This window comes from Malaya genurostris, chromosome 2 (genome assembly GCF_030247185.1).
Source record: "Malaya genurostris strain Urasoe2022 chromosome 2, Malgen_1.1, whole genome shotgun sequence".
Lineage (NCBI taxonomy): Eukaryota > Metazoa > Arthropoda > Insecta > Diptera > Culicidae > Malaya > Malaya genurostris.
In genome coordinates, this window is record NC_080571.1 from 339,491,312 (window position 1) to 339,513,084 (window position 21,773).

At 36.3% G+C, this 21,773-nt stretch overlaps 2 protein-coding genes across 2 annotated transcripts in view; both read left to right on the forward strand.

Moving 5' to 3' along the window:
- LOC131431753 (circadian clock-controlled protein daywake-like) overlaps positions 1 to 1,570 on the forward strand; it is a 35,842-nt gene extending 34,272 nt beyond the window's left edge. The window contains exons 2-4 of the mRNA XM_058597628.1: positions 691 to 928; positions 990 to 1,123; positions 1,195 to 1,570. Coding sequence (XP_058453611.1) covers positions 691 to 928; positions 990 to 1,123; positions 1,195 to 1,496 — 674 coding nt within the window. The 3' untranslated portion in view covers positions 1,497 to 1,570. The remainder of the gene's footprint in view (positions 1 to 690; positions 929 to 989; positions 1,124 to 1,194) is intronic.
- Positions 1,571 to 2,040: 470 nt separating this feature from the next.
- Positions 2,041 to 17,389, forward strand: LOC131431754 (uncharacterized). The gene is made up of 4 exons (XM_058597629.1): positions 2,041 to 2,194; positions 14,237 to 14,477; positions 14,570 to 14,703; positions 17,054 to 17,389. Exons 1-4 carry the CDS (start codon positions 2,131 to 2,133, stop codon positions 17,356 to 17,358), a joined length of 744 nt encoding a protein of 247 aa, XP_058453612.1. The 5' UTR covers positions 2,041 to 2,130; the 3' UTR covers positions 17,359 to 17,389.
- Positions 17,390 to 21,773: the final 4,384 nt, after the last annotated feature.

Sequence of the window (21,773 nt, forward strand, 5' to 3'; positions counted from 1 at the left end):
GAAGCATGTATACTCATCTTCACTGCTTCGTTCATCCAAACCCTGCAGTAATGAAACATGGTATGGTTCAATGGCATTTTTATGATGAGATGTGTATATTTACATAACACTTTTCGTCGAACACTTATGATTTTGAATGCAAAATATGTTCTACTTACCTTTTTGCAAGGAAAAATGTAACAAAAATGAAATATGCCATTTCCATATTCTATTTCGATTGAAAACAAAATTTAATTATGTAAGTCAGTATTAATTGATATAGGCAATAACGCATTTAGGTGTAATTCGCTAATCTACATTCTGGTACAATTTTTGACTGCAAATGAGGTCTACTATCACCAGTCACCCTGTGTTACATATATACGTAGTGGAAGATAACAACTTTTTTTTTTAATTCACCGAACTGAGCCGGAAAGTACATAACACTAAGGGTCTCCGAGTTCCGAGCAAAAGTTTGGTTTTTCAAAAAAAAAACCCGTTCCGGAAATATCCATTTTGTTACGCGTTTTGAGAAACATCAATGAACCGGAAGTCACCATTTTGGATATTGAAACAAGTTCAAGTTTCGTTTTCCGACATCTACTTTGTTTTAATTTTTGTAGGTACATGTATGTCTTTATTATTTATTTTTGGTTCATCTATCTCCTGAAATCACCAAGTCTAAAAGTCCGTTTTCCTTCATAATTCCAGAACCTGTCCTGTCGGTATGCAAGGCGAAAGATCCAAACCTTGACAAATGCATCGTCGAAATAATCGAACGCATCCGACCCAGTATCGCCTCGGGAAACTACGGTTCCGAGATACAGCATCCCAGGATTGAATCGATGATACTCGAGCAGATCCGCATCGAACGGGGCCCATCGTTCTCGGCTAACTTTTCCGATCTTATGATCAACGGGTCTTCCAAATTCATCATCAAAAAGCTGAAGTAAGTGCGCAAATGTTTCTATCGATCAAGTGTTTTTTTCTGTCAATCTCATATTTCTCAGGACTGACCTGTCGCAGAAACAGATCAATGTCAGTGTGATTCTGCCGGTTCTGGATGTGCTAGGAAAGTACGCCCTAAATATGAACATTCTGGTCCTGCGCATCATCGGAAAGGGCGACATCAACGTTCAGCTCAGTTAGTTGTTTTGTCAACTCAGCAATTGTTTTCACCTATTAACTCAAAATCAACACATTCTTCGATTTCAGATGACACCAAAGCCATCCTGCGCCTGCAGTACTTCACCGAACAGGTCGACGGGAAGGATCTCGTTCGCTTCCGGCCGATTGATTTGAAGCTTAAATTCGACAAGGCCTCGTTCTACCTGCAGAATCTGTTCAACGGTGATCCGATGCTGGAGAAGGTCGGCAACGATGCCATCAACGAGAATCCGCACGTCCTGCTGGATGAGGTGAAATCGTCCTTCGAGGAGGGCCTCTCGGAGAAGTTCACCGGCATCGCCAACAGTCTGGTGAAGGATTCCGAGCTGAAGGAAATCTTCCCGGAGTAGAAACGACTGAGCGATTAGATCAGTAGCGATTTATGCTTGTGATGAATGGGATAATATAAATATTTATGTAGAAACGTGTCAAGTTTTTTTTTCTCTTTGTGAAAAATGCGGCACGTGTTTAACCGAGATCGTCGTGTGAGATAGTACTTGTCTGTCGGCTAGTGACTAGTGCTAGTCAGTGCAATTCAATTAGCAGGAGGTCATTAGTTTCGAGTGGAGCTATTCCTCAGTGTCTGAGAAGTGGGATGATTCTTGTTCGAGTCAATTTTGTAGGTCCACCCAAATAATAATCCCAACTAAGATGATTAAGGAATAAGATTTGGATACTCACACGGATTCGATCGGGAAGAGGAGAATGTTCATTGTTGCTAATTTACCAAGTGATGACGTCTGTTTATTGCAGTTAGGTTGGCCGTCGGCGGTGAGGTCGGTAAAGATCAAGTACCTGGACGGCAAACGTTGAATCCTACAGTCACAATCAAATAACAATTGGCAATGAGCAGTGACAACTGAGTGCTATATATAAAAGATTGTTACGGGGATACGCTCGGATTAGTTTTGTACTACTATTTAAACGTACGGTTAGTGTTCACCGGTGTACTGCAAGTGCATTAACGGTTACTGCCAAGTCAGGATGAAATTCGATGTGATTGTGGTGCTTGTTTTTTTACACTTTGGATTTTGCTGTGCTCGACTTGGTCAGTTTCAATATTTGAGTAGTAGTAGTAGTTGAAGTATAATTAATCAAACATAACTTGACAGTGTAATATTTTTGGAGTTTTTGATAGGATACTAGTTCGCCAAGATTTCGGTGTTGGGATGAGATCACGTCACGTCAAAGTTGTATCTGTTAAAACCACAACTATGTACAGTATTGAAAATAGCTATGCTGTGTTCCATTTCAAACATCACCATGAAGACACAGACATTTAAATAGTGTTACTTCGTTATTGATCAAGACCATTGTTGGGAAAATAATGATCAAAAAAAGTTCATTTCACTATCACTCGGCAAAAAATCACTTCAAGAGATACTCTGAAAAAACTCAATGACTGAAAAAATCACTTCCGATATTTTCTTTGGTGAAACAAACATCCACAAAACTCTGAACCTCGAAGTTCACAAGAGATTTTTTTGTGTCAGCGAAACTTGATGACGAGTTTTCACCCAAAGAAATATCGCTAAAGAGATAATTTAAAATGAGAAGAGTCTCCGATGATACTTCGATGCTAAATTTCCACCACGCTTCAGTTCGACACCGAAGTGATTCGTGCAAGATTTATATTTTCTTCAATGAAAAAATCTTTACTGAATAAATTCGCAACTGAGCCGCAACTGTAAAATAATGACTGCAATATTTTCGATGCACGTAGGGTGATTGATATGAACAAACATATTTTGACACATTCCAAATAGTGATTATAGCGACGAAAGGCTGTTTTCATTCCAGCTGGCTGATTACACTGAACTATTTAGATTAAACCCAATAAAATGCTATTTAGCATGAATTTGATTCATAGAAGTAACAGGAGCGCTACATCGTCAGTAAGACTCAAACCAGAGATGGAAATAGACCCATTTTGCGCACGAAAATGTGAATCAAGATTTCCGATTGTGAATCAAAAAACCGTACACCGTGAATTAAAAAATTGGACAACAAAAGTAAAATTGAAATTATTTTTTCTAAATTGTGGAAACTGTATATTACACAGAGTCAAAGTAGCAGCATACCGCGTTATTTTTATTGCGCTTAGACAAATTTGTTCTCTTTCTTAGAAGACAACCAAGCGCAAGCGCAGAACTTTAGCTGATCTCTCAAAAACTCGTTTGCGCATTTTTGTATCGCGGCAGAAATGAATGTACAACGTTTCGTACGGTTTTAGCACATTTAGCCAAGAACGAAGTTCGAGTGACTTAACTCTCCGATAAGTCCCCGAGAATATCAAACCCTACATTTTTTGCCAGTTGTGTTTTCTGAGGCTTGTTTAATTACTTTCCTTGGCGTACGGCTCAATTGTTAACAATTAGACTATCAAAAGTGGGAAAAATGGTCTGTAACTATTCAATCATTCTAAATTTTTCATCTACTTCTTGAAAAACCTGATGCGATCTTGTTCAATACCACCTTAAAATTTATTAAAAATTGTTTGCGTTGTCATACAAGGTCTGTTCAAAAAGTTCCCGGAATTTTTTAATTGCGCGCGTCTGGAGAGTCCGGTGGTCAAAATTTTTTTTTATTGTGTTGGTACATATGTCCCTAATGTATGGTGAAATTTTCAGCTGTATTCATTGTTTACATTCTGTCTTGTAGCGGCAGGTGTAGACGTGTTTTTTTTTAGATCGGCGATTTTTGTTAGTTTAAACAATGGAAGAATTGAAGAGTCAAAGAATTTGTATTAAATTTTGCGTGAAAAAAGAAATAAAGTGTAACCAAGTGTGCGAAATGTTACAGAAAGCCTACGGTGAGTCTGCTATGAAAAAAACAAGTGTTTACGAGTGGTATAAGCGTTTCCAAGATGGCCGCGAAGACGTTGAAGACGACGAACGCTCCGGTCGACCCAGCACGTCAATAATCGATGAAAATGTGGGAAAAGTGGAAAAAATGATTATGGATGATCGCCGAGTCACTATTAGAGAAGTTGCTGATGAAGTTGGCATATCAGTTGGCTCATGCCATCATATTTTTTCAAATGTTTTGGGCATGAAACGAGTGGCAGCAAAATTCGTTCCAAAACTGCTGAATTTTGATCAAAAAAACAAACGCATTACCATACTTTAATCATGCCCCAACCTCCTTATTCACCAGATATCGCTCCGTGTGATTTTTTCCTGTTACCAAAGTTGAAGAGACTCATGAAAGGACTGATCGCTGAGAGTGCTACAGAGCATTACAAAAAGTGACTATCAGGGGTGTTTCGAAGACTGGAAAAAACGCTGGCATAAGTGTATTATATCTAGGGGGATTACTTTGAAGGGGACCATATAGATATAGACGAATAAGTAAATATTTTTTTAGAAAAATGAGAATTCCGGGTACTTTTTGAACAGACATCGTACATAAAAATCTTTCAAATACGGTCTAGCATTAAATATAGTAATTCTGTTAGTAATTTCATTTATAATTAAATACTTTTCAAACCTGATAGTATGGATAGTTAAAATAATTTTTGACACGAAGACGAAACATTAAGTATGTGACTAATGAATTTTGATTCCGAAAAATATTTTAACATATACTATCGAACTTAATTTGTCAAAATAACAATATCAGATTTCTACACAATTAGATTGAAATAAAAGGTTCGTCATCAGTATCCTGTTTTTTAAAAACCTTTCAGAACTCAAAAAAGTTGTAGGTTAAATAGTGGGATGAAAGCGCATACGTTGAATTAATACAGCAAACGACTTTGAATCTGTTAAATAAAATACATAACATTCAATATGTGTAATGAATCCCGCAGCCGAGGGAAACACGTAGAAAGTTTTCATGCAAAAATCAACACATTTGCTCTGACAGTACCGGCTAAGATGTTGTCCGGTCATCCTATTCAAAGTTTTTTGCATGGTTCTTGCACTAAAAATTATTTCAAATGTATTCTGCTCACAAAATATTATATCGGTTTTCGTATTCAAAACTACTAAAAGGGGCTTTCAACGATAAGTTGCACTTATCAGTCGTTCATATAACGCTCAATCACTTTAGGAAATCTGCTATGTTTCGAACAGTATCACACACAGAGAGTTTTTGATAAAAAGCTTTGTAAATTATTGTTTCATTCAGGATAATAATTATTTTTTGTTATTGTCGCTCTTTTCAATCACGATGTAAAAGTCTAATATTAAATAAATTCAAAATGGAACTGGTATCGATCAATTTTCACGAACTTACAACTTACTTACGGTTCAAAACGAAGTTATTATGAATTGAATTTAACCAACTTCCCATTCTACATTTCCAGAATTATGAGTCTTTTAATCTTATGGTTGTTTACCTCTCGGGGTCAGAAAAGCTTCACCAAATAAAATTAAAACTGGCACATAAATGAACACAAAGAGGTTATAATGTACGATTCAGACGATCCGACTTCTTCCGTCACCGGAACGTCAGCCTCCGTCAAAATTTGTCAAATGAATTTTCCCTTTGCGCACGATCCAGCAGAGATCCGGAACGTCAACGTCCGTCAACGGCAAGCTCCGTAAACATTTCTCCGAAAGAATATTTGACGGACTGTGATTATCGGACACATGCACGATTCATATGATTACGGTATTGAGCTGACGTTTGTTATGTATGTATTCGGTGTCAAGATCCCATTCTTATACGAAATGTTCCACTTATAAGTAATTAAACTTATTAGTACATTTGTAAAGTACGTTACGTTGTTGAGTGGAACTGATTGTTTTGTTTTTTCCTTTTTCTAGTTGATTTTGAAAGTTATTTATTCGATTAAAAGGTAGGAAAACAACAGATCCAGGCGCGTACCCAGAAAAAAATTTCGGGGGGTGTTTCAGAACATGTTGATCATTTTCCATACAAATGGAACTTTATATATAATTATTTGATTTTTTTTTATTGTGAAGTCGTTTGTTGAAAATTATTCATTTTATTATTTACTTATTTGAAAAAAAGAGTTTACATAATATAATACTTTTTTGAGTTTCGGAAGGGGTTTGAACCCCTAAAACACCCCCCTGTATACGCGACTGAACAGATCGATTGGCTTCAAAAGCTCTTAGATTTTGTACTAGTGGAATAAAATTGTGCGAAACTAAGTTCCTCAAATTCTGCGTGTAAGAAAATGACATGACGGACACGGATAGGAAACCGGATCGTGTGAATCGTACTTAAATCTTCAAAACTGGCCTCACACATACATTTCAAATTACCTTTTATGTCGAATATATAAACAGAATCACGAATATATTCAAAAAATATGTCAAGTTTTTCTGCTCATTTGATGGATCGTTTTGCTGAGAATCTACGAGTAGTTTAGACATCATTTTTCAAATGTTTGCTTCTAATTAGAAAACGATACCCATATGTAAAAGATCCTGCCGTAGAATTCTTGAACTTTACAAACAGTGAAACAGTTAACTTCGAAGATACTGAATACTGAATACTGAATCAGGGCTGGAAAAATCAAGATCTAAAAATCATCAAATCGTAATCACTAGCGAAGATGATCGCTTGTGACCTTTCCCAATAAAGATCACTCCTGATCTAATCTTTCTAAGATCAGTTGATAAGTGATCTTTGAATCACATTGATCAAAATCAATCCTGATATTCCGTCACACAAAATCGGTAGTGATTTTGAGCTACTATTATCAGTGATTCCTGTAAGATGAAATTACTGGACGATTCGATCAGCTTTGAGCATTGTGGATGAACATCACATATGAGCAAGATCAGACATGAGTGCCGATTGATTTACGTCTAAAATCGTTGATCCCGATGAGGGGTGTGAAAACTTGTGACAACAGTAATCATACAGGAATTTTTAACTAAGGATAACGCGTGTCAATGAGACTTTTAAAATCGTGGAAAATTGCCAATTTTTTATCTTTGGGATGTTTAGTGATGGGTGATAAGGAATTTCAAAGGAGCATGTACATAAATGATTTTTGTCAATTTATATGCATGAAGGTGCTCAAATTGGGGAAAATTGTCAATTGGTAACTTTCAGGAATGTTCCTTTAACAGTCTTTATCACTAGAGTTGGGAAAAAATTGGTTTCATCACGGCACGGTTTACGAAGTTTCAACACATGTTCTCGTTCTCGTTCGGAGGATTTTCCGAGTATTATCAAAAATACCTCTGAAAAATGAGTGTTTTTGTGATCTTTCACAATTATCTGGAAAAATAATGCGATGACATAATTTTTTTTTCAAATAAACCCTATGATGGATACAAAAATTACATTCGGAATTTGAATTGAATTTGAAATTTCGGAATACTCTGAGTTGATATAATTCGAATCGCGTTTGGGCCAATTGAAGACGTTTGGACTCAAATAAATAACCGAACTTGCAATTTGAAGCAATTGACGAAATTTGGAGATCGTTTCCAGAAAAATTTTCACAAAATCCCGTCCAAAAAATCCTTCGAAGGTATAGCACGGGAAATTTAAGTCGAAATAAAAACAGAAAACATCTTTCTAATTGGAATGGAATTGTTCCAAAAAGTAGACAGCCGGACAGTTTTGGTGTTTGAGTTAACGGTCTTAATTTGAAGTGGCAGCACACCTCAATCCTGTTGTCTCAGTGCATTATGACAGCAATAATTATATCTATCAAGAAGATAAGATTCACATTTTTGGAGTTTTAGTGAAACAATGAACCATAAAAAAAAAGTTAAATACTTTCTTTTCTTAGAGTCGCTTTATAATTTGACTTCACGGTATTGAACCCAAATTTATATATCGGAAAATGGAAACCTGTATACTGTTCATTTGGCGCCCTTACCTAATTGAACATGTGATTCGAAATAAAGAAACACGTGAATCAAGTAGGCTGTTTTCTCATGCGGACTTTGGTTATGATTTTGGATATTTTTGTTCTTATTTCGAACTAAATAATGTTAATTTCTACCACTGTTTAGTTTTGAAAATAAAATTTGTTCTTGATTTGCAAATCACTTCTTCCCGGGTTAGTAACTATTTTTTATCCGAAATTTAGAGCTGTTAAAATACATGTTTTAGGTTTAAAACAAAGTTATATAAAAATAAATTGAAGGGACATTTTAAATACAATTTTTTCGGTTAATAATTTAATTTCTGATGAATTTTTCGACAATTCGACAACAGCTTTTCAGTGTACATATTTTTAGCAGCTCTCAATCTCTCAATTTCTAGGAACTTCTTTCTCGATACAATCCAACTATCAGTAACAATTTGCGAGTTATAACGATTTGAAGAAATGTTCACGCAAAAAAAAAACAAACCTCCTTTTCAAAAATCAGTCCTACGTCAAATTGATCGGTTCATTCGTGCAAAACAAATGGTTTGTCAGTTCGTGCTCGAATCTCATCCGACACAGTCGAAAATTTCTTACGGTCGAGACGACAGAAACAAAAACAATACAGTCAACAGTGAACAATAGAGTGTACGAAATGGGCAAATACGATTTAACCGTGCCACATTTGCGGCTAGACTAAAGTACCATTCTAAGCACATACTGAACGAGCTAATGTAGTTTTTTGTTTTATAATGTATTTATCGTCAACAGTATTTCATATTAATAACTGATTTCCTAATATATTTGTACTTTCTTTCCAGCGCTATGTAGTACACTAAGGTCTCTTTTTACACGGTTTTTTTTCGCACGGTTTTTTTATACACGGCTTTTTTACACGGATTCCGGAATTAACACGGTTTTTATTTACACGGTTTTTGCAATTAACACGGTTTCTAATGAGAATATAAAAAGAACTGTCATTTGTTTTTTTTTGGAAAAATTTTAAAAAAGGGAACAGGTTGTCTGTAAGAAAACGATTATGAGAGTTAATTAAAAGTTTGAAAGTTAACTAAAATCATTCATTCAACAATTCACGGGAGTGTTGACTGTCGTTCCATAAAATGATTAATCAGTCTTCAGATCTTGAACCCCTGTCGTAAATTATACGACAACGTCTCTTCCGCTCAGTTGTGGTGTATGATGTCAGCATCATCATTGATATCATCGAGAATTTCGGAGCGTTGAAGAACTAGTCAAATTTACTTCAACCCTTCATCATATCGAGCAGTACAGTATTTCATACCCATTTGAATGATATAGCTCTAGTAGCATTATGATTTACGCCGATGAAATGAGTTACTTCAGCATGACACATAGTTAACGCTCGTATCCGTACTGTATTTTACAGTATTGTACTGTATTTTCGACTCAAATACTGTGTACTGTTTTTACCCTCAAATCCTATCCCTATTTTAATTTGTACTGTATTTTTATACTGAAATGTACTGTATTTTTCACACTTAAATTTAATACAGAATTTTAAATCTTCAACGCATCGAATTTCGATCTGCCCTAAAAAGGAAATAAAAAATAATTGAGTTTATGAACTTGCTTTGAACGAGTTCTTTAGTCTTGTTAATACGTAGAGCCGTATTGAGTAAGTTTTACATGATATGCGAATACAACTGTGTGATAAAAACCGCGAAAAAGCTACCGCAGAAACGGTACTCGAACCCGATAATAGTTCCTATCCTCCTAAATCGTTTTGCCAATTAAGCTATCCTGCATGTGAAACATACAAAAAAAACGGACTAATTGAGGGCTGAAACACCTTGCGGAGGAATTGTTATTGAGAAATGACTAAAAATAAACGCCGTAGGGCCCGAGCACAGGAACCTAAGACAAGACCTGACAACTGGGGGGGCTGCTTTTGTTCCAAAATGGACCAGTTTCTGATTGGCTGATTTTGATGTTGCTACGCACACATTGTGAAAAAAAAACCTTTGGAGGGTACGCGAGCAACGATGCCAAGTATAAAGAAAATCAGAAAACAAGTTTATTGTAATGTATAATTTTAGCTCACCAATGAAAATGAAAATTTTCACTTTTTTCCAATCTCATTTGTAATAAATGTTTAGAGGCAGCACTGTGTAATTAAAATTAGTATCAAGCCGTTTTTCTCTTTAGTGAAATGAAGTGTTTCTAAAAAAGATTTGTTAAATTGGTGTAAACTCGAAAGTGTGTTTTACGAGAAGAATGAACTGTTGTGTTCCACACTGTGGTCACACTAAGCATTTATATCCAAACTTGATTTTTTCCGGTTTCCAAAAGATCCGGTAATACGTCAACAATGGACTCGATTTTTCGTGTTTTGTAATCAAATATTTCGTGTTTTGTCATCAAAGCTCAATTAATTGTTTTTAAGCATTAATATATAATAATAAAACCGGGTCTAAAAATTTAAATTTAAAGCACTGTAGCCGATACGTTGGCATTCATTCCACAGGACGAAAATGACGAGAAGGATGATTCGGAAGGAAGAATAAGAAGCCAGTTGTCAGGTCTTGTCTTAGAGCTGAACATGCTCGGTTCTTATGTTCAGTTAGACTGTTTGTATGTGTGTCTCACATGTAGGATAGTTTAATAGGCAAAACGATTTATCCGTATTTGGCTTGCTACGGGTTCGAGTCCCATCTCTGCGGTGGCTTTTTCGCGGTTTTCATTACATAGTTGTTTTCGCATGCCATTTTTTCAATCTGTTTTCCTCGTAAGATGCTGATCAAATTTATTTGCTTTTGTTTTTTATTCACTATTTTTAGAAAAAAGCGTACTGTAAAATGTACTATATTTTCAAAGTCGATGTACTGTATTTCCTTGATGTTTACGCCAAATGTACTGTTTTTCGTAAAAAAATATACGAGCGTTACACATATTATTACAACTTTTCTAATTTGATTTATATTCATCTCTATGAAGTCTTCCCCTTTTTTTCTGTCTCTGGGTGCATAGATCTTCATCCAATACCCATGTCTTCCCACTCAGTTTAGTTGAAAATGACTGCTAAGATCGTTAGTGTTATCTACATCGCACCTTCGGAATTGAAAAGAACTTATTCTCAAGCTTTGTTTGCAGTGAAAGTTTTTATTGGTGGTATTACTAGCACTTCTTTAGTTGAACGTTCTAAATTGTACGTTATATCGTTCTTTTGAAAACTGAATGCATTATACAGAAGGCATGAGCCATTTAGATTAATTTGCTTGTCGTACAACGCGTTTTCTAAGTGTTCTAATTTTAATTTATCATCCAATGTGTTTTATCTGCACGGATTTTTTTTTAACACGGTACGTAACTCCCGTGTAAAAAGAGACCTTAGTGTAATTAAATTGTGGAACTCTTGGAAGGAAATCTTTTCCACTGGGACTCCACTTTATGTTAATAATAAATTGCACATCAACGCATGAATAAATAGAATCTCAGCGGAATTTGTATCAAAATTAAATTTGTATTTCCAGTAAAAAAAACAAAGCCTGAAACTTGGCCTACAAGACAAAATTCAATTTGTATTGATCTCAAGCGCTGCAAAGTTAGATCAGCAGCAACGGAAATTGAAATCTTGCTTAAGGAACGAAGGCATCTAAATGTTAATGATGTAAGTGAAATTCAGTTCAACAAGGCGTCTAACTGTGTATACATTATGTTCAAACGTGAAAGAGGTGCAATTGCATTTGCTTCGGTTAATAACGGGGTGCACAGTGTTGATCATGACAATGTGAAATATAAAATCCCTGTGTACTTGATGAACAATGCCATAAAAGTACGCGTCCATGACCTTCCCCCGCAGACCAGCGATCAGTCCGTTGGAAAATCATGTCGCAGTATGGTGAAGTTCTTTCCATCGAAAGGAAAGTATGGTGGAATTTTTTCCCGGGTATCCGGAATGGCGTGCGAGTGGTACGTATTTAACTACGTAAAGCAATTCCATCTTACATCATTTGTGATCAAGACGGGATACATCCGTGTAAAACGCTGATTACGTATGAAAATCAACTGGTTACATGTCAGTTTTGTGAACAACCTTCACACTACGGTAAACCTTGCACTGAAACTGCGAAAAGGACATCTTCAAACAAAAACAAGGACAACCGCTCAACAACGGAAACTAGTGAATGCAGTGCTCCTCTTTCAAAAACACTTTCACTATCAAACCAAATATCAACTGCAATTAATGTACAAACTAGCAATGAACCCAAGACTGCGATCAACAATGAAAACAAGGAAACGGAAACCACTCACAACTCCAACGATGTAGTAACGGATGATATGAGCCACGGACAAAGTGACCTCCAATCTTCGCTTGAAGGAAATGGAAGCTCCTCTCCCATCAGAAGAAGGGTGATAATGAGATCCAACAATAAAAAAATAATATTGTGTAACAAAAACATGGGTCAATCGGCCACGTAAAGCTTATATATACGCAAATTGGCCTGAACAAAATTGTTATAAAAAAATGGTTTGTCATACTGAAGATGAGTACAAAGTTTCATCCAAATTGGAACAAGTCGATCCGGATTTTACTAGTTTTTCTGCTGTCAATTTCTTGAATTTCTCATTTCTAGATGGTTTTATCTGTTACTTTTGAAGGTATTCATGTCAATATGGAATTGAAAAATATCTCGATCTCGGTAAATTGAGTTCATTAGGGCATAGTACCTTAAAAAAAGTGGTTTATTTTAACTATAACGAACAAGTTTCTGTTACATGCAAATCTCACATGTATTGTTAAAAATAGTTTTCTTGCAAAAAGTGGTTTTGGGAGCCCTTTTTCAGAAAATGTCTTTCATCTTGAATTCTATATGAGTGCCAGCTATAATTTAGTATATTTGTACATTCAAGACTAAGGTAGGAAAAAGTTCCGTTAAATGCGTAGTAAGGAGATAAAGCTCGAAGAGAGTGTGATAAGTGTCTAATGTGTTATCTGACGTTTCACTAATCGGCAATATTTTTCATTGTGCTATTACATAAGAAAGTTTAATTTTGGTTTGAAGAAAATACTGTAATTACCTGCGCCCATCGAAAAACATTCGGTAATTTACTGTTGGAATCAGAGCTTAAAATTGTCACACATTCTCAATGAAAGAAACCATTCCAAAAGTCTCATTTTCAATGTTTTACTGTCTCATTCGTAAATGATCGACACCAGAACAAACAAAGAGAGACAAAGCATTTTCATTTTCATCGAAAAATTGAGAGAGTATAATTGCCAACGTCACTCTCTTCTCTATGACAAGACGAAACCAAACTAAGAATTTCAATTCTTATTTTTTCACCGATGTATTGAAAATCTGTGACGCTTGGCTATAAAAAGTTACTAAAATATGGCAAATCGAAGTAATTACATCCCATAACCTCATTGGAAACTAAAACTACTACAAATTCGAGCACCAACAGGTAAAAGTTATTGTCAAGCCTTTTTCTGTCATTTTCAATTCTCACAGCTTCGGTTGAATATCGACTCTGCATACTATGGGATTTTCAATGAAAACTGCAAATGACTGAAAGAGCAAATGAAAGAAAAAACACATTTTTTAAACTACTGTCCCGCTTATGTCATTGACTAGACATGGATTTCGTTCTCATGTTTGCAAGCTAAGCTGAGAGTGACAGTAATTTCCTGTCATTTTCGTCTATTTTTAGTCAATGAAAATGACTTTTATTAGCTCTGGTTGGAATTCCGATGTTTGGGCATCGGAATGGGATCACCGAACAGGGTTTAATCACATAGACATTTCAAATTGAGGCATGCTCTTGCTCCTATGAATAATGCAAATCGGTACTCGACTGAATGAACTTTGAAGCTTATTTTTTGCAATAAATCAAAGAGACGTCGGTTTTGTTCTAAAGAGCTATTGTTATGAAGAACACTTTGGATAAATTTATTCGATATTGCAATGTTTCCTGGTACGCTTAGTCATGAATGAGAGACAAATGTGTAAAATAAAATAGCGGATTCAAATTAGTCTTTTATTATTGAAATTATCATCTGTTGACTGGGATCGGATCGGATGAGTTGATGGAAATGATTAATTATCTAAATTAATTTTCCTAACTTAAAAAGAAACTAAACATCAACAAAAAAGTTTACTAACCGCGTCAACAGTGTGACAGAGTGTGATGTTCACTTTTGGAACCTTTGCAGGCCGCCCTGGTTCTAATGTATTAGACAAGTCCCATCGAGATTGTACCAGTTTACATTTACAGCAACACGTCATTTATCGTTACTTTCAGCCCCAATTCTGACGGCATGCTCACGCACCGATCCGGAGTACGAGAAGTGTGTTAAGCAGGCAGTGGAGCGGATCCGATCCAACATTGCGGTAGGAAACTATGGCGAAGGACAACCGTCGGCCCCACCCCTGGAACCGATTTATATCGATCAAATGAAAATCGATCACGGTGCCAGTTTTCAGGCCGTCCTCAGCAATGTGACAATCAAAGGAGCCGGAGATTTTTCCATCCGACGGGTTAGGTAAGTCGATCCGACAGAGGATCGAAGCGAGGTAGGCGCTGAGAAAAGTAAAAATTTTCATTATTTAATTTCGGCATCGGCTTTGGAATCAGGCTTGCTTTAGACGAGAAAATGATGTACGTGAGCGTGGATCTTCCTAGCATGCTGGTCAAAGGGCAATATACTCTGGACATGAAACTAGTGCTGCTGAAAGTCACCGGACAGGGAGATTTCGAGTTACAGCTAAGTATGTTCTTATTAATGTGTGTAGAAATTTTGCATTAGTTTGCCATTAAGGGCTGAGGCCAGTAGGTCGCGTAAAACCACGTGGCTCGCTGTGCGTATTACATTTCTCTTCATGCTCTCTTGCAAATGTACAAAATGACTCTCGATGTGGCCGGGTGGCCAAGAAAGTTTTGATATTTTCGGTTACAAGTTTGCATAACATGTGTCTGTATCCAATAAAGCTACCGCTTGTTTGGCGTTACGTTATCAGGAAACTGGATGGTGCTTGCAGAGAAATCGACTTACCTTCACAAAAATAACATTCACTTCATTTTTATCTCGACAGCATCTATTTTTTATGCACTAATCGCATCTAAGTTAAAATATTTATACATTGTCAGGATAGATTTTTGATCCATGCTTTTGAAGGTGAGATATTCAATGAACAAATTCAAATACGGCGTTTTCAGCTATGCAATTCTTCCGTCAGAAAAAAGACTTTCCCGATTGCTAAAGTCGATGAATCATTCTGAAATTTTCACAGAATAATCTAAACTGATTTTGTAAGAGATTGTCGGTTGGGTTTCTTGATATTCGTCACCGTTTCTGAGAAAATCAGATTTGAAACGTGAAAATAGCCCTCTGAAACACACTAACCTCAGCCATCCTAAAACACACTGCTTCACGGAAAGACCGAAATTAGCATTTTGGCGAAAAAATTAGTTGATTTTCTGATTTTAGTTAGTTATTTTTTGAGACAACTAAAAAAATCTTACTTTTGCTAATTTAAATTTTTTAATTCTAATTTTCTTTATAATAATAAAATATTTGTTGAAATGGCTATTTTTTTAGTTGAATTCACCAATTAAACGTGCTGTCATTTCTTAGCTAAGGCACGCTTCATATCCATTCAACTAATTTTTTAGTTGAATTAGAGAAATAAAACGTTGTTTTCAACCAACATAAATGGTTGAATTGGTTTCTGCAATTAGCAGCTATATGGCGCTCGTTAACACCGTAATGACTACTAGCCACTAGATGGCACACTACTACCGAAAAAAATTTCAGTCGCAGTTATCTTTTCTATATTTGCAGGTATAAATACGATGTTGTATTGGAGAAAAAGACATAAGCGAAACATAAACTTCTTTTTGAAAATTTTACTTCTAAATCGCTGTTTTCTTCATTCGACTTCGCGAAATCGACTCTCTCACTGAAAACTTTGAGCACTCGGAAAACAAAAACCGAATACAAGTAGTACACCGGACGGCGTAGCCCGGAATGAGAAAATACAAAAAAAACATCATTTGACGTGTACAATTAGAGTGCAACATTCGAAACTCACTTCACTGTTTCGCGTAAAAACATTATTACCCACAATCGCTTTAACTGCGCACAATTTCTGAATAAATACACTTTCCACTAACAGTTTACGTCAATTTACATATCGGTTTAGAAAATTATATAGGGATATATCGTAACACATGCGAAAAACATCTAAACAATTTGCGAGCAGTTTCAACAAGACTGTCCCTTTTAGCTTTTTAATGGATTGTTTTGCTTTGACACTGCTGTCCTTCAGTAATGACGGTGATAGATAAATAGAATCAAAGTTTCTGATTTTAATAACGAAATTAGTTATCAATGAGAATTTCGTGTTGGATTGAAATATTGCTGGTTTGTGTCCAGAATATTCGCCAACTAAACACTTTCTCTAAAAATAAAAGTTTTTTTCAGCTCAGTAAATTCTAAATTTTAACTAATTTTATAGTTATTTTGGAAATGTTGTTGTTAAAATCAACTAATTCAAAAACAGTAATACGAATTAGGCGCAGAGCTAATTTCGGTCGTTCCGTGTTCAAATCTGATTTTCTCAGAAACGGTGACGAATATCAAAAAACCCAACCGACAATCTCTTAGAAAATCAGTTCAGATTATAATGTGAAAATTTCAGAATGATTCATTGACTTTAGCGGTCGGGAAAGTCTGTCGCGATAAAAATGAAGTAAATGTTTTTTTGTGAAGGTAAGTCGATTTCTACACAAGCGCCATTCCAGTTTCCTGGTAACGTAACGAAACATGAGAGAGAAATAAAATCGGCTCATCAAGGCTGCCAAACAAGTGGTAGCTTTATTGGATACAGACAGATGTTATGTAAACTTGTAACCGAAAATATCAAAACTTTCTTGGCCACCCGGCCACATCGAGAGTCATTTTGCACATTTGCGAGAGAGCATGAAGAGAAATGTAATGTAAGAGAAAGAAATTTTTCAGGAACGAATGAACCAGATTTGTTTTTTTTTGACGAGCTAGAGTTGAACAGTTTTAATTGCAATAGAATTAAACTATCTGAGCTCCCAAATAAATTTCAGATAACACCATTGCCAACATGCGACTGAAATATCATCTGGTGGCAGACGAAAATGGCCAGGACAGGGTTGTGATGTATCCGATTCCGGTGAAACTACGCTTCAACCAGGGACAGTTTAAGTTGCAGAATCTGTTCAACGGAGATCCGGTGCTGGGGGAAATCGGAAATAATGTCATCAACGAGAATCCACTCGTTCTACTCGATGAAGTGAAACCGGCGTTCGAGGAAAATTTGGGCCGAATCTTCAGCGAAATGGCTGACAGTGCGGTTAGCGGGGCAACGGAGTTGGAAATTTTTCCCTTGTGACAAGAAATAAACGTAATCGTTAGATGAAATATTATTTGCTTGAGAAAAATGTTTAGCCGAAAACTCAATCAACAACAGGTTGAATTATGGAAGTCAAGCAACTGAATAAGGTATGCGCACAGGTAAGGGAGAGTGATCGGTTACCGGAACCCTTTTCATTATAGCTTATAACTTCTGACTAAGTGCCCATTATGCGAACATATATACATCAATGGAAAGCTAAAATGCCTAGCTAACAGCTGAATAAAAAACTAAGTTGATTCAATCGATTGAAAAATTTTATTATAAATTTAGTAAAGTGATAAATTTTGGCCATTTCAAAAAAGGTGTTCGGTTACCGGCACCCTAAAAAATTTCACTAAAAATGGAATAATATATGTAAAGACTGCAGTTATTCAGAAAAATACAATTTTTTTGGACAAAAGTTTTCACTGTCTGATGGTGACTTCACCTGGGCTCTCTTGGTCGATGATTTGGCCGGTCTTCCACGTTTTTTTTCTTAGCCGGAGCATCTGCTGTATAACCAATGTGTGGCTGAAACTTTGGCTTGCTTTGTCTCGACAGCAGCCTGCATATCGCTAACAATGGGGTGTCGGTAATCGAAATCGGTAGACATTTTGAAAATGACAAAACAAATCTTTGGTTGCGAAAATTTTGATAGCATCCAGTATAAAATCACAGAAATAGATCGATTTCACCTCATAAATATTCAATCCACTCACCTTTCCGATTGATGCTTTTCAATTTATGATACTGGCCCTTATTACCGTTCTCACTTACACTTTTACATTCACTTTACTTACATGTCACTTCACTTTATTTTACCTATTACCAGTATCACGCATAGTGAAGTGATCACTGTGGTGGAAAAAAACTAATTTTTTCAACAAAATGTTGGTAGCGTGATAGTAATAATAATATCAAGTGCATCCAAGTATTTACTTTTGTCTCTAGAGCGACTTTTGTAATAAGGACCTAAATTCACTTCATTCGATTTTCACCGTGAAGTGACACCGGTAATAAGGGCCACTATAAAAAAAGTTATAAAAAACTTTTGTGTTGATTTTCACGCAATTAAAATTTGTTTTGAGCGTACCAAAAAGTACAAGCGTCTGTTTGCTTTGGTATTCGCCACAAAAAGCACGTGCTGCTGTTACACACACATGACATTTGTCGGAATGACGCTATCTGCTTTCTGTCAAAAGTTACGGTAGGGTGCCGGCAACCGAACATCTTCCCCTAGTATAAGACGACTTCCATCAATCAATTTCTGATACCACAATCTTTTTCAGTCTACTGCCTGGAAGCACAATCTTTCTCGTTATTTTTCTGTTTGGAAGATTTCAGTTCTTCGGTACAATGTGGATATTGTTTCCTGCATATCACTTCTGTGTTGTGTCGATTTCACTTTAGAAAACAAAACGGACCCTGGGTAGTTTCATAAAACAAGCACTTTTCAAGAAAATGTGCTGGTTTTGCATTTAGCAACGTCTCACACCCACGATTAAAAAGAGCATAAGAATCATATCGAAACTGACTTTGATTTCAGTTCAATGACGTGGGCACTAGGTTCGATACTGGCTCCAAACAAACGATTTGAAAACTGGGTTAGGTTTGGCATCAAACAGAAACGATATTAGAGAAAATGAAAATTGCACATGACGTAAATCCAAGCAGGCCATATCGTATGTCATTTTCAATTTCTAACCGTTCATTTGAAGCCAGTATTCGCGACCTAGAAGGAGCAGGGCTGCTATCTATGAAAGTTTTTCTCTGAAAAAAAAAATTCTCTGAATATTGTAGATCATGCATCTAAAACATTCCCTGACAGTGTTTGTTATGCCTACGAGAACAACAACAAATGCAAATTGTTGAGCCAAATTGTATGTTATGTTCCAGATTGGTAAAGTAAGGTATCAATAATCTTCTATATATATAAAGGGTGATTTTTTAAGAGCTTGAGAACTTTTTTAAACAATAAAACGCATAAAATTTGCAAAATCTCATCGGTTCTTTATTTTAAACGTTAGATTGGTACATGACATTTACTTTTTGAAGATAATTTCATTTAAATGTTGACCGCGGCTGCGTCTTAGGTGGTCCATTCGGAAAGTCCAATTTTGGGCAACTTTTTCGAGCATTTCGGCCGGAATAGCCCGAATTTCTTCGGAAATGTTGTCTTCCAAAGCTGGAATAGTTACTGGCTTATTTCTGTAGACTTTAGACTTGACGTAGCCCCACAAAAAATAGTCTAAAGGCGTCAAATCGCATGATCTTGGCGTCCAACAGCATCTTTGAAAAAATACGGTCCAATGATTCCACCAGCGTACAAACCACACCAAACAGTGCATTTTTCGGGATGCATGGGCAGTTCTTGAACGGCTTCTGGTTGCTCTTCACTCCAAATGCGGCAATTTTGCTTATTTACGTAGCCATTCAACCAGAAATGAGCCTCATCGCTGAACAAAATTTGTCGATAAAAAAGCGGATTTTCCGAATGGACCACCTAAGACGCAGCCGCGGTCAACATTTAAATGAAATTATCTTCAAAAAGTAAATGTCATGTACCAATCTAACGTTTAAAATAAAGAACCGATGAGATTTTGCAAATTTTATGCGTTTTATTGTTTAAAAAAGTTCTCAAGCTCTTAAAAAATCACCCTTTATAAAAATGGATGTAAGTTTGTATGTTTGTAACGCGATAACTTCGGAACTACTGAACGGATTGCCACCAAACTTGGCACAGGTACTTCTTGTATTTCAGAGATGGTTTAGGGAGTATATTTATATGGGAGGGAGCGTAGCAAGTGTCATAAACAAAAGGGGGGGGGGGGGGGGGGTCATGGAAAAATTCATATAACTTGACAAGAATCGATACGTTTTCGAAACCGTAGAACCATTTTGCATACCTTAGATATGACTATACGGGGGGTGGATGTAGCAAGTGCCTTTAAATAGGGGGGTGTAATGTTTGTAATGGAATAAATCCGGAATTACTGAACGAATTGCTATCAAACTTGGCACATGTACTTCTTGCTCTTCAGAGATGGTCATAAGCGTATTTTTATGGGGGGAGAGAGCGTAGCAAGTGTCATAACCAAGAAGGGATCATGAAAAAATTCATGTAACTTGATGCAAACCGATATTTTTGAAGATCTTAGAAACATTTTGCATACCGTAGATATAATTTAATGGGGGATGGATGCAGCAGATGCCTTTAAAAAGGGGGGTGTAATGTTTGTAATGGCATAACTTCAAAATTACTTAATGGATTGCTATCAAATCTGGTACATGTACTTCTTGCTCTTCAGAGATGGTTATAAGAATATTTCCATGGGGGGAGGGAGCGTGGGAAGTGTCCTTAACTAAGGTGGTCATTAAAAATATTATCTAATTTGACGAGAATCGGTACTTTTTGAAGACAATTATGGCACAACTTAGATAAGAGTATAAGGATATTCTGTGGGGAGAGGGTGTAGTAAGTGCCTCTAAAAAAGGAGTGTAATGTTTGTAACGGCATAACTCCGGAACTATTGCACGAATTGCTATAAAATTTGGTGCAGTTATTTCTTGCTCTTCAGAAATAGTCATAAAGGTGTTTTTATAGGGGAGGAAGCGTAGTAAGTATCATTAACAGGAGGGGCCATGAAAAAAATCATAAAATTTGACAAGAATCGATTATTTTTGAAGATTAGCAAACATTTTCCATACCTTAGATATGATAGATATAAGGAGTGGATGTAGCAAGTGCATTTAAAAAGGGGGATGTAACGGAATAGCTCCGACACTACTGAACGGATTGCTATCACACTTGGCATAGCTGCTTTTTGCTCTTCAGAGATAGTTGTAAGTGTATTTTCATGGGGGAGAGAGCGTAGCAACTATTATTAACAGGGGTCATGAAAAAAATTATTTAATTTGACGAGAACCGATACTTTTTGAAGACCATAGATACTTTTTGTGCAACTTATTCGGGGTATTCGTGTTGGGTGGATGTAGTACATCCCTCTAAAAAGGAGATGTAAAGTTTGTAACGGCGCAACTCCGGAACTACTGAACGGATTGCTATTAAATTTGGCACAAAGAAGCTCTTCAGAAATGATCATTTGGACATTTTCAGTGTGTAGGAAGTGTCCTTAACATGGGGGGAGAGGGTCAATAACGAAATTTGAAGAGAATCGACATTTAGATTAGAAGGAGGGGTTTTTGAAAATAAATTTTAATCTCCCATTTTTTATAAAACAAGAGAGTGGCAAGAATTTCAAGGTCGTATTTTTCTTTAAATAATTACAAAAGATCTGGTTCTATTTTGCCGGGGAATTCAAAAAACTAAGGGAAAATAATCTTTGTCGGCCTATGAACGTGAGTGTATTGAAGTCTCAGCCTAACTACAAAACAACTAAACGAATCGCCAC